The 12,618-nt window shown below is 40.5% G+C and overlaps 1 protein-coding gene across 7 annotated transcripts in view; it reads right to left on the bottom strand.

Annotated features, from left to right (window-relative positions):
- Positions 1-12,618, bottom strand: part of LOC105568356 (lachesin-like) — a 286,391-nt gene that overhangs the window by 62,594 nt on the left and 211,179 nt on the right. For all 7 annotated transcript variants that reach the window (XM_012023968.1, XM_012023966.1, XM_012023969.1 and 4 more), the window contains 2 exons: positions 12,073-12,280; positions 11,545-11,706 (listed from right to left, as the gene is read on the bottom strand). In XM_012023968.1, the coding sequence (XP_011879358.1) occupies positions 11,545-11,706; positions 12,073-12,280 (370 nt within the window). The remainder of the gene's footprint in view (positions 1-11,544; positions 11,707-12,072; positions 12,281-12,618) is intronic.

The following is a 12,618-nucleotide window of genomic DNA, read 5'->3' as shown; positions in this document are numbered from 1 at the left end:
ATTTTCCGGCTTGCCGGCAATTGACTCGCCTTGCACGACTCAAACGCAGTCCGGGACAACGGACTACACGTGCTACTAACTGTTTTATAACTGGATCACGCAATTGCTCGTAATAGTAATGACTCTGTTACCGAGGTGCAGCTAGAATATGTGCCGCTATTATTGAACCTGGCATTGTCCTAGCGTTAAATGGTCCAACTACTATAGATTGTCTGCGTCTAGAAATTCACCGGTTACGGTTCCTTCGCGACCGATTTACAAAAGGGGTATTGTGTTTTCGCGTAATACGCAATTCTTTTACGAACAATCGCATCACACCACGGGTTAGTAATGTTGTATCCGGAAACGTAAATATAACTATCGAGAATACATTTATTTCATTCATTTATGTCGTATATTTATACATGAAAACACGTGCCAAATCATTATTTTCCGAGATATTTGCGAAAATAATGATACGACAAGTATAATTATTATAGCCTCTATAGGCGAAAGTGTGGTAAGAAGATAAATAAGGTACGTATGTAAACAGAGAGTATAAAGCGCGCGCTTGTCCTTTCGTTTTCCGACGAACTCGTGAAAGCCGATAAATCAGCGAATTATGGGTAAACTGGTTTGAAACCACTCCATTACTAATATTCTCTTTCGAGGGTACGCTATTTCCGTGCGCGACTCCATTCAATAATCAAGCGGGGACGCGCTGGAAATTCCTGAAGGACCCAATTTCACCGTAAAACTCGATGGATTAAAACTGGTCCACGTACCGTCGACGCTACCTCCTGGGGGAGGATGTCGCCGTCCGGATGTCAACGTGTCCCAGATGGCGTCGACATTAACCCATGAGAAACGTGCGCGAGGACCAACCGCCGTGTTACGGTCAGGAAGCCACTGCGGTTTCGGCCTTCAGATCGAAATGTCTCTCCGGGAGAGTCCTGGCAGGATGCATCTAGCAGCCGATGGCGTTTCACGATCGCAATGTTACAATTGAGTAGTTTCCATCTAAGATACTGTTTCGTCGAAGATAACGAAGACTGGGCTCAATATCGTTAATTCCTTTTGTGGTGACAATACGGTTTTGTTCGATTTCTTCAAGGTACACTCGAACATCACGCGGGACCAAAATTTTACCCTCTCACACACTTGGTTCTCAGCCAATTCTGTCGTTTAATTCTCATTAATTATAATTAATGTGAATATATTCATTTTACCAGAAATCCATATATTATACATTTTTAGGATTTAAGAATGCTAAAAGAGGGTTTGGCATTAGCCTGCTTTGAATCTCCTAGCAGTAAAAACGGAAATTTCGGACACATAGTAGCGTTAAAGTAGCAGCTAAAATTATATTTAAATAACGCCTATTTTTACTCTATTACTCCTACATCGGAGAAAAAAAATCGAGGTTCAATGTAGGGGCAAAATTTCGACTCGGGTATTTATTAATTTAATTTAATTATTAAATTTTAATATCCTGAACTGCCATTTGTTGGCAGCTGTACATGAATGTTTTTTTTTCGACTGAATATTTATGACGTGCTATCCAATTACTAAATTTTAATTAAAATATGTCTATTGTCTTGTTTCTCCCTCTCTCTCTTTATTATTCGTCATACAATTATTTAATTTCACTGAAGTTAATTAGGTACGTTTCTAGAGTTCAATGATTTCCGTTGTAATTTCCGTTGACTCAAAAATTTCATTGGCATACTTTCGGCAGCGCGACAGATTCATACGCTGAAATTTTTGTCGAGCGTTTTTGCTCTTCGGGTTTGCGGTTACAAAAGATTTGTGGTTACGGTGCATCGGGACATTAATGTTCCTCTTCTCGTTCTTCAATCTCGATACGAAAATACAACTGTCACGCCGAATTCATCGTCCCGTTTGAAGCAAGTAAACATCCTCGAACAGAATCGTCCATCTGGCACATTCGGGGTTGAACGATCCCGATTGTCGAAATTCGGAGCTCAGCCGAAGCCGTACGGTTCTGCCTATCAGTTCAGCAGTTCCAGCGCGCACACGGTGAATAACGCAGGAAGCTATGCTTCCGAGTGGAGCCGTCGGGTAGGAACTGCTAGACCGCTATTTCACGAAATTAATTGAATTACGCCGACGGAGCGTGCAAAGCCGGGGAACACCGGCTCTTCTTCGTGCATCCGAGTGCCTTGTAAACAGGAAGTACGTCGAATTGCATTCCGCGCGACAAAAAGCACGAGATCCCGTGGGGCCAGCGTGTTTCCTCGACTTCCTTGGATATCGCGAGCGCACACACACGCGAGAGAGAGCTCGATACTGTCGAATACCTACTGTGGAGAGATCCGGCGGTCTATGCACGCGATCTCGAAGAGCGATCTGACGAGAGCGCGCGCATGCAAAAAGTTGGGATCACCGTAGCCGAAGAAGCCACGATTACGCCCTGGAAGTTCCCCCGGTCATTTACATAGTACGCTGCATCCGAAATGGCTTAATCCCACGTGCTGTAAGCGGGCTGATTCTGTTTGCTTAGGTTTCGAGGTAACGACGGTTGAATGACCGCATGCGCGCAGCTTCAAAAAGAAAGTGAATAAAGAAGCGCAATCTTGCTAACAGGACACTTTAGCCGGCTCTACTTTCCATCTTCGCGTTCGTGGTTTTCTTTTCACCGAGGCAATTTCCGCTAATTGAAACGTCCCACTCATATCCCGACTTTCAGTTACGAGTTGAAAAAAGGTTGAAAAGCGCGTGATATAAATGAAGTTACATGTCACAGCGATGTTTCTCTTTTGATTAATATTTACACACATTCGGTTGAAGCTATCTTGATATTTGTACAGCGGCAGGTTAATCCCTGACCTATGTTTGTAGGACATCTCGTTGGAGCTTTTTTAAAAGAATCGCGCCATTTCACTTACAACTGAGTGCGGCCACTGCTAGTCTCAAATGTTAGAGCTAAAAAGAAGAGAAGCAGCAAGAAGAGTCGCGAACAATTACGAACACACGGACGGAGTCTCTAGAGAAAAAATTACGCACCTACTCCAAAAACAGCGGTACACTTTATATTTGGGAAAAATCGCCAAATTGCAAACGATGATAATTTCGTAAATAATCAAGATAGAAAAGTTTATAAAAAATTAAAATAAAGCTTGCAATCTCTACTTTAACAAGCGATTCATTTCAATGTTGCGAGATCAATTTATTGAAAATGGCGGGTGACAAAACGAAAGCATGCGAAATTGAAAAATAATGGTCCGAGTTTGCCACGGCACATGGCGTGAGTCGAATGTCGCAAGTCAATTGTATAAAAAGCATATGATAGCACAGAGTTTCCTCTTTAAGATGCTTTTTTATTCATCTCAATACGATGATTTTGCGCAGAGTTATTCGCATTTGAATAAGAAGGCAGCTTTTTACTTTAAATGCGAATAACTCTGCGCAAAATCATCGTATTGAGATGAATAAAAAAGCATTTTAAAGAGGAAACTCTGTGCTATCATATGCTTTTTATACAATTGACTTGCGACATTCGACTCACGCCATGTGCCGTGGCAAACTCGGACCATTATTTTTCAATTTCGTATGCTTTCGTTTTGTCACCTGCCATTTTCAATAAATTGATCTCGCAACATTGAAATGAATCGCTTGTTAAAGTAGAGATTGCAAGCTTTATTTTTATTTTTCATAGATCTTTCTACTTTTATTATTTACGAAATTATCATCGTTTGAAATTCGTTGATTTTTTTCTAAATTTAAAATGTATCGCTGTTTTTAGTATATTTTTGGATATTATATTTCGAACATTAAACATTTATAGCTGATTGTAAGCTTGTCCAGTGAAATGTCCACATATATTTCGTATAAAATTCTATAAAAATCTCTGTGAGATACGTAAAGAGATTTTACAAGTTCTATAAAAAGTTAATCAAATAAACTTCTCGTTCATTTTTCCCTAACATCAGGAAGTAAAACAGGTACATTTTGGGAAAAAAATGTTTATCTTAAATGACAATATAAAATATTGTAGTAAAAAGATTGCCGTGTGCATTTTGCATAACGATGGATGATGCGTTTGAAATGTCAGAGCGTATCAACGTCAGATTTATTTGTCTCGTACGGCTGCCGAACCATAATAAGTTACCGGTGGCTTTTTCATGTGCAATCGTGAATGAATTAGCACAGAGACGCTAAGAATAGAGTCGGTATGTCGGCATCGAACTGTCAATCACGTAGGGACTTCCTTGAAATTCCGGATTCAATTTATCCTTAACAATCCCATTAGGGAGTCTCCACGTCGATACCCTGTGCAGCAGGAAACTTTGGTTTTGCCTCGAGCTGGACAAAGTGCCGATGTAGCTTGTCTTGTCTCTTACTGCGACTGACACTTTGGCATGACTCGACAACGTGGAAATCACATTGTCTAGTACGCGTAACGAGCACCCTCATATACCTAATGTAACTTTACGTGCACCACACGCGCGCACGAGTATACGTTTGAAAACGGAGCAACAAAGTATGTGCATACTTGCACTGTGCCGTAAATTTCAGGATACATTTACATGGATGGTTCGCCCATTGTTTACGTTATGTTTACGCGAATCTTTATTTCATTAACTGAGCGATTAATTAATTGTTTGTAAACTGTATTTTCGCGAATGAAAAATTTTAAAAAAAATTTCAATTAGTTCTAGCCTAGATTACACCACACGCGCTCAGTTATAGTACATTTATTAATTAAGTGTACAGTATGGTTGACTGATTTGACCTGTTAATTTTTCGTGGCATGCTAAATATTAACAATAACGGTAACAAAGTGAAATTGCAAACACAAATTTCCGGTGTTTCTGACAAAATATAAATGTTCAATATCTCCAAAAAGGTTTTTCCCTATATTCTACATAAATCCGAGAACCTAAAGGAAAAAAAATATTTGAGTTTCTCAACGTGAAAGATATAAAATGATTTTTTATGGAGTCTCTCAAAACGTCGACCCGTGTTGTAAAAGGTAATGTGATGGCTGAAAGTTAATATCTTGCTAATAAAAAGCCTTGTTTGATAATCAATTAAATCGGGATTTAACAAAAATATTGTCTAACTAATAGTCGATAATTTTGTTAATTAAGGACTTTATTGTTTCTTGTCAAGAAAGAAGTAATCGGACGCGACTAGTAAGACGAAGAGCACAATGAATATAACATAAGTGCCCTTCAGACTGCAGAATGCTGCGTCAGAGAGGGACTTTCCTCTCAGTCACTTACAAATATAATCAATACCTCGTTACTTTTCATATAGCAATTATTTCTGATTATTCCCGTGCAACGGGGGATTTTAAATACAGTGGGATTAATTTTATTTTCGACGACATTATCGATGGCACTAAACGTTTCGAAGTAAAACGCGAGTTACAACTTGTGTATACGCGTGTGAATACGTGATGTAAAGCAGCATGTGAGACGCGCGTTGTCGTCGAAACGTGTGCGCGACCGAACTTGGGCGCTCGTTAAAAGTTACCGATGCGTTCCCGAAAGTGGATGCGAAGTCCGATAACTCGATCTCGGGGCGCAGCACGACGTCGCGGCGGACTACGAGGTAGATTGTCGTTTCTGATCGTGACATCCCGAGATTCACTTCCCCGCGCTGTTCACCCTGTTATTTGTTGACGAATAGACGACGCATTGTGTCACCGGAAGATTCCATGTTACGCAACATATGTGGCTGTCGCAGTGCGTTAATTACTCGCGTACCGCAGTCGAACGATGTTCCACGTAATTCGCGAGGTATTCGCCTGTTTCTATTTATAGAGCGGCAAGAATGCAAGAGAGAAAAATTGGAAACGCGTAACCCCCCCTTTTTTTTAAAAAGAAATATTAATACTATGAACGTGTGGTGATGCATATGCATTTATATAATATCTCATTGGAATGCAAGTAGCATTCTCCTATCTGTAGATGCATAAAATTTATTACAGGGGTTATATCTCCTAAATTATTAACCCCATTCATTCTAAGCACGCGAAGTTAATATTATCTCACAAAAGTAAAGTGGCAAATGAAATGTCTTAAAATATCTTTTACATTAAACATATATTTTGCATCAAATGTAGGCTTTCTTTGTGATTTAATTGTTTTATCGTAACAGTATCCTTGTTGGTCCCTCGTTCTGCTTTGCGAGGGGTATCTCGCGCGATCTCATCAAAATCATTCGAGTTACGTAGAGGCTAATTGCTGACAAGGTAAAATGAATTGCTCGAAAGCGGTTCCGAGTAATTTATAATCATGACTGGTGCGGAGCCGTCGTGGCTATTCTATGGTGCATTGCGGCGCAATATACACGGATACAAAGAACGTGGAGTACGCCCTTAGCTCGCAATCCTTCTGATTCGCCTGAATTATACCTGTATTTAACCTATTATGCCGCTGGTATTAAGGGAATAACAGTCTATCGTTGTTTTTCAGAAGAAAATTCACATAGGACGGGACGCGACGGGATTTTGAGCACAAAGCTAGGGCGAGGCGCGGCGTTTAATTAGCGTAAACTTGTTTGCGTTATTAAAAATGAATACCACGAAGGATTATAAGGACGCAGAAGTGTACACGGGAGCGTATACATTATTAACGTGCATCACTCGCGAACGCGACACGTAAGAAGTTATAAATAAAATATTAAACTCACTCGACGAATGTAGCCGCGAATTAGATTGTTCCAGCCACGTCGAAAATATCTTTCCCGAAAATTTCGTAACAATTAGCACGACTGCACGTGCAAGTGGTGTTAGCTAATTATTACTTTACGCGAAATTCGCTTTGATACAAATCTCTTCACGTAAGAGAAAGAGGAGAGATGTGTGCAAACGTTTTCTCCATTCGTCAAGTCTCTAATGCAGATTATTATTACGTGTAACGTAATTTTTTTCATAAATATGCAATCTCACTTATCTAAAATGGAAATTTACTTTTTAAATTTCCTGCTCGATCGATAGGACTCGCCTCGCAAACCCTTGCAATAGTAATGTTCGCGTACTTTAACGAGCACTGAACGAGGCAAAATTCCCCTAAGAAATTAACTGCGTGAAGCTTCGCTGCTTCAGTCTCTAAGCCTCTCACAGGCGCGTTCTGCCGCGGCAGTAACGGCAGCAGCAGCAACAATAACGGGAGACCCTTTTAATTCCGTGTCGGAATCACGCCGAAGGAGACCGTCGCGTATCTTTAGTAACCAGTGCATATTTCATAGATGTGCCGTGTGTGCGCATAATTTTCGAGCGGCTGCTCTTACACCCCGCCCGCAGGCGCGCCTTCAACCCTCGGCGCTCTCTACCACGGACCCCGGCTGTCCGCCCCGCTGACGGACGTTCTCTCCTCGCAGCTTGGGGTAGGAGCCGCACGCCGTTCGCGTCCCGCTCCGCGAAGGGCTGAGAGAGAGTTGATTAATCTCTACAATATTTAAGAAGCGCCGGGGTCGAGAGCAAAAAGCCTTCCGCCCGAGCTTTACGGAGATAGCTTTCCCCGTTATATAAATCCCCCTGGCTAATCCGCTGTTTGCATCGATGTACCTCTTGTGTTTTCCCTGCGGTGTCCCTTGCCTTCTTGTCCCCCTCGTGGCGACGCGTCGCTCGCGTGGCCACTAAATACATCACCTTAATGGATTTTTAGGTGTGTCCCCGAAAAGAAGCTCTTTAAATTCGACTTTTCATACTGGGGTTTTATCCTGAAATATTCTTATCGTACACGATATCCCGCGTAATACCAAAATCTCCCGCAGAAAAGATAATGTCGAACTGTTAACGGTCGAAACGTTTAACCACTCTGCACCCAGGAAAAAGTTTGTTCGAAGTCAAACAAATTTGTTTGCATTTTAACCTTGCTACACAGAAAGAATTGTTTCTTAAAATTTATCCTGAAATTCATGTAATCGTGGGACAACGCGAAATTTCGAAGAACTTTATGAGAGTTTTCTCAACTTTTACCATACATTTTACTAGTAATTAATTTGATTAATTTGTAAAACAACTCTCATAAAGTTAATTGTTTAAAATGCCATATTGTCCCACGATATATTCCACGATTTTCAGGGCAAATTTTAAGAAAATTCTCTCCGTGCGAATTTTTATTTAATTTCAAAGAAGTGATTTCTTTACCTTAACCAAAATTTAATTTGATTGAGACTGAAATTTCTAAGAGAAATTTGTATCCATTTCTTCAAATCTAGCTGGCAAATGTTTTAGTAGACGCAAATAAAATCTTAAAAGATTCAAAGAAACGTGATTTCAACGTATCCCATTTGTTTAACTGATCAAATCTTTTTTCTGGGTGTACGAATCGTGTTTATATTGATTACGAAAAATATACGAGAACGAAAAAATTATTACGATTGTCCCGCAATGAATTGCAGTGAATATTTCGCGATTAAACGTTAAATTAAATGGGATGGTTTTATATCGGGGAATATAAAATATATGTGCATAGAATTATGATATCCGTGCGATCGCGCGTACGTGATACTTCGTATTTATAATATTACTTCGTAATTCGAAGTTCGATTCGACCGATTTAGTTTTACATGTTACTCGCGACGTATTACACTTAAATGTCTGGCAGCTCTCGGGCCAGTTAAGTTAATCCGCGACACAAAGTGTGTCGGTCCACACGCGCGAGATACAATGCCGCGATGTCCCTTTAAATTCGGCCAAATATTTATGCGAGTGTAACTCGATGAGATGCGGGATCGCGTCGCAGATTGCTAGATAGAATTGTGCCGAGCCGGCAATTGCGTTATCCCAGTTTATCGTATCCCGTGACGTTAACTCGCGGCCACGTGCTCACCAGGGGATTTTGGCACGGCGCGCGCATAACTCGCGCGTTTTAACAATTATGAGCCCGAACGTGGGATTCAATAACGGCGCGCCGCTCGAAGTGTACTCACAGTTGCAAGTTACATTACAGAATTGTCGCTACTTGCGGATTACTCGCGCGAGAATAGACAGCGGTGAGAGTGCACTGTGTCGACGAAAGGAACCGCGAAAGCACAGATAATTGTATTACTAATCACGCTGCAGATGGAGCAAACCTGCAGAGTTTACTCGGCCGCAATAACTCGCAGGCTGCGGCCACTGAAGATTTTCCGCTGGCACGTTTTTCGCGAGGGGAAACGTAATGCGCTTAATCAATAAATCGATAGTACACTGCCAAGTGTACAAAAAAAAATAATTTCAACACCGTGCAGCGCGAAGAGTACGAAAAAACGCATCATCGGTCAATTACGACGTTCCGTTACTCTCGCACCTCTCGTCGAAATAGCGCGACGGGGGACTGAGAATAAAAAAAATCGCGAGATCTAATTCAATCGATCTGGGTTAAAAAAAAAACTATTGGCGGGAGCACTGGCGAAAAGTGCGACACCGAGCACGGAATTATTGAGTGTCGAACGATATCGTGTACGGAATTATTAAATGGCGAAACTCTATTCCATAGCGTAATTCTATTCCGGGCCGGTGAAGAAAAGATATAGAGAGACCTAAAGGACGTCGCGGATGCCCCAACTGGCAGAGAGCAGGCGATAATTGCATTGCTAATAGCACGACGGTGAGTGGGTGGGGACTTGCACAGTTTATCGCACTTTATTGCTTTACCATGAGCGCCGTACCCTCTGGGCATTCTCCGATGGCGCGTATGCAGTTTGCCCCGTTCTGTCCTGAAGCTTAACGTTCAATGTGCAAAGACGATAACGGCGTAACACGCGTGGAGACATAATGTAGATATTAGATAAACGCGCGCCGCGCTTTACGGGCTATCATTGCCACGATTTACTGCTCTTGATGTTGAATACGATGCCATAACTTTCTTCTTTGGCTCCGTTAATTAGTTATCTCTCTCCTGCGATATATCACAGGGAGCGGAAGACGAAATTATATCTCACGATATTCCGGAGCAAGTGCAACGGTGAGTGCTTTTATCCTCTTTAATTAATACGGATTACTTGATACGAGTAGTAAAAGTCTTCCCGCTGAACACGTTGTGTGGAACTCGCGGGTGTTCCACCGTTTGTGTTAAATAGAAATCGTTAACCCGAGATTAATAATATCCGCGATAAGCTGAGATCGTTTCATAAAGTAGAATATAAAAGTTAGAGGTGAACGTACGCGCAATAAAAATCTGCGAAGGAACTGACAGCCAACTTGATGAAATGGATAATATCTTTTTTGCGAGCTTCTATATAAAGATCTCATTTGCGACATTAATCACGGGGGCAGAATCGAAAAGCCAGTTGATAACAATAACACGCGAGGAAATAATTATCGGGGGCCTAATAAAAACCTAAGTTGATTCACGTGCAGCTGTCACGTGCAAAAATATTGCCGTCTGTGTGTCCTGAATTTAGATCTATCTAGGACAAAGTCGGCGGTAAACACCGGAGAAATTCACGACGCCGCTCGGCGGTGACAATGTAATCACTTTCAGACCATCTGTGTTCAAGATTTCACCGCGCATTTATTCATTAATTTTCAAATGACTGATTCATTTGTGAATTAATAAATAAATTCGCGGTGGCGTCCACGTTTTTGCACTCGGCACGGTTTATCCGTTTCATAGAGATTTGCAACGCGCACGATTAAATAATATAATTGTTTTTGTAGAACAATTAAACATTTGTCCCTCCCCCGCTAAACCTATACCTGCATACGCACGCCGTCGCGGAGCGCCTGCGATCGGACTGGCGGACTCCTCGTAAATTGGATTATCGCAGAATCCGAAAGAGACGCGAAGCTGCTCAATCGATAAAGCGCGGCGTTTTATCTCACATTTTCTAACACATCTCGCCGGACTGTCTGTACAGGCAAGGTATCTCTACGCCCGTAATTGATGAAAATTTACTTCGAATTTCTTCGATTCAGCAAACGTCCGTCGGTCTGCTGCTTGAGCGATACGTCGATGCCAGGACTCGTGGGACCCGAAGAAAAACGTACGGGAGAAGAACATCCTCGTACCAAAAATTACTTTCCGCATTGAACTTCGGCTGCATTACAAATACGCCCGTTTCCCCTTGTAAAAGTGCTTCAAAGTTTCGACTCGCGTAGACAAGGGATCCCGAGACATCGTAAGAGAGGAAACTCGTCGAATCGTTTCTAAGTTCGTACACATAAGCGAACAAAGAGAAAATTCTCCTAACGCTCGAAACAAAATATGTAATTCGGTGCAAAATGTTACATTGTTAAATGATCAAGTATTAAATTTACGATACGTGTGTGTTGCAAAATATGCGATAGAATGGAAAGATTAATCAGAGAATAACAGCGTGAAATATTTAAAATTCTTGGAGATATTTGTATCCAAAAACGGCAACGGTGTTACCGTAATTTAAAAAAATCGTTTAAACTTATCTGTTTTAATCAAATGTAAATCTACTCGATAGATAAAATAATACGATAGACAAAGATCATCAAGATAAATTGAAATTGCTCATGTAAAACCGTACGTTTGGAACTTACGTGAACTTACGACAAATATCGCCTCTTCGAGTTAAATTGATATTTAATGATATTAATATTTTTATTGCTATTAATTTAATGCAACAACATACCTTTGTGATGTTTGTTGACGCTTATTACTTGACCATCTTCTCGCTTCCACATTAATTTCGGCGGCGGGTATCCGTCGGCCTTGCATGTGAGAGTAATATTCTGATGTTCTCGAACCGCCACAGTGCTTTCCGTAGAAAGGGAATCCAATATATTTGGTGGCACTGGAAGACAAATAAATGAGCTTTTTTATTCGGAGTTTAACCCCACAGCATTGTACGATTAACGTTCATTAAACGCTCCTTTTAATGCGAATTTTACAAAGCACACGTTTATTTCGGTTAATATAATGTGAAAACCCTCTTTAAACGCATCGCGACAATTAAAACACGACAAAACAATTTTTGATTAAAATAATTATTTAGTTACTAATATGAATATCGCTGCGTTATGAACTTTTATGACAGCGCTTATTTTCCTTCGTGTTGCGTGTCACATTGCAATTCATTATTGTCAGAAAATGTGTGTTCCGTATGTAAATTACTTGGAATAAATTACTTAGTTGAGGTAATTAAGAAAATGACATTTACCAACGACTTGAAGAAAGCCCACTTGGCTTATCATTGGATTGGTATTTACTTGGCACATATAATAACCCCGGTCATCCTGTTGCACGCTATTAATATGAAGCAGCCATGTTTTCTGATTGTCATGCGACACGGAAAACCTGGGTACTTTCACGACCACATGCTTGTGAATAGTGAGCAGCATTTGGCGGCCTACATGGATCCACGCCACCTGTAAACACGAGGGAAATATATATTTAAAGGTATCGTTAAGTAACTTGATAAACATTATTAAATTCACATTAAACCAGAATTATAATATATTTCTAGATCGTGTATATAATTTTTATAAATAAAATTGTGTTTTTCACGTTTTATTAACGTTTTCATGTTATATGCAATAACATCAACATTAATAATAATAATATTATAGATAATCTTTTCCGTTCCCTCTTTTCCCTGTTTTTTTTCTATAACAAATTTGCGTTAACAAATTTGATATTACTATTATAAATAGCAAAAGTAAATGTATACTTTGACGTTTATAAATCGCCTGGGAGAGAGAGAGAG

Source organism: Vollenhovia emeryi, unplaced genomic scaffold (assembly GCF_000949405.1).
Source record: "Vollenhovia emeryi isolate VEMERY1.0 unplaced genomic scaffold, V.emery_V1.0 DF939130.1, whole genome shotgun sequence".
Classification (NCBI taxonomy): domain Eukaryota; kingdom Metazoa; phylum Arthropoda; class Insecta; order Hymenoptera; family Formicidae; genus Vollenhovia; species Vollenhovia emeryi.
Note: the sequence above shows the minus strand (reverse complement) of the source record. Positions and strands in the feature narration are given on the sequence as shown.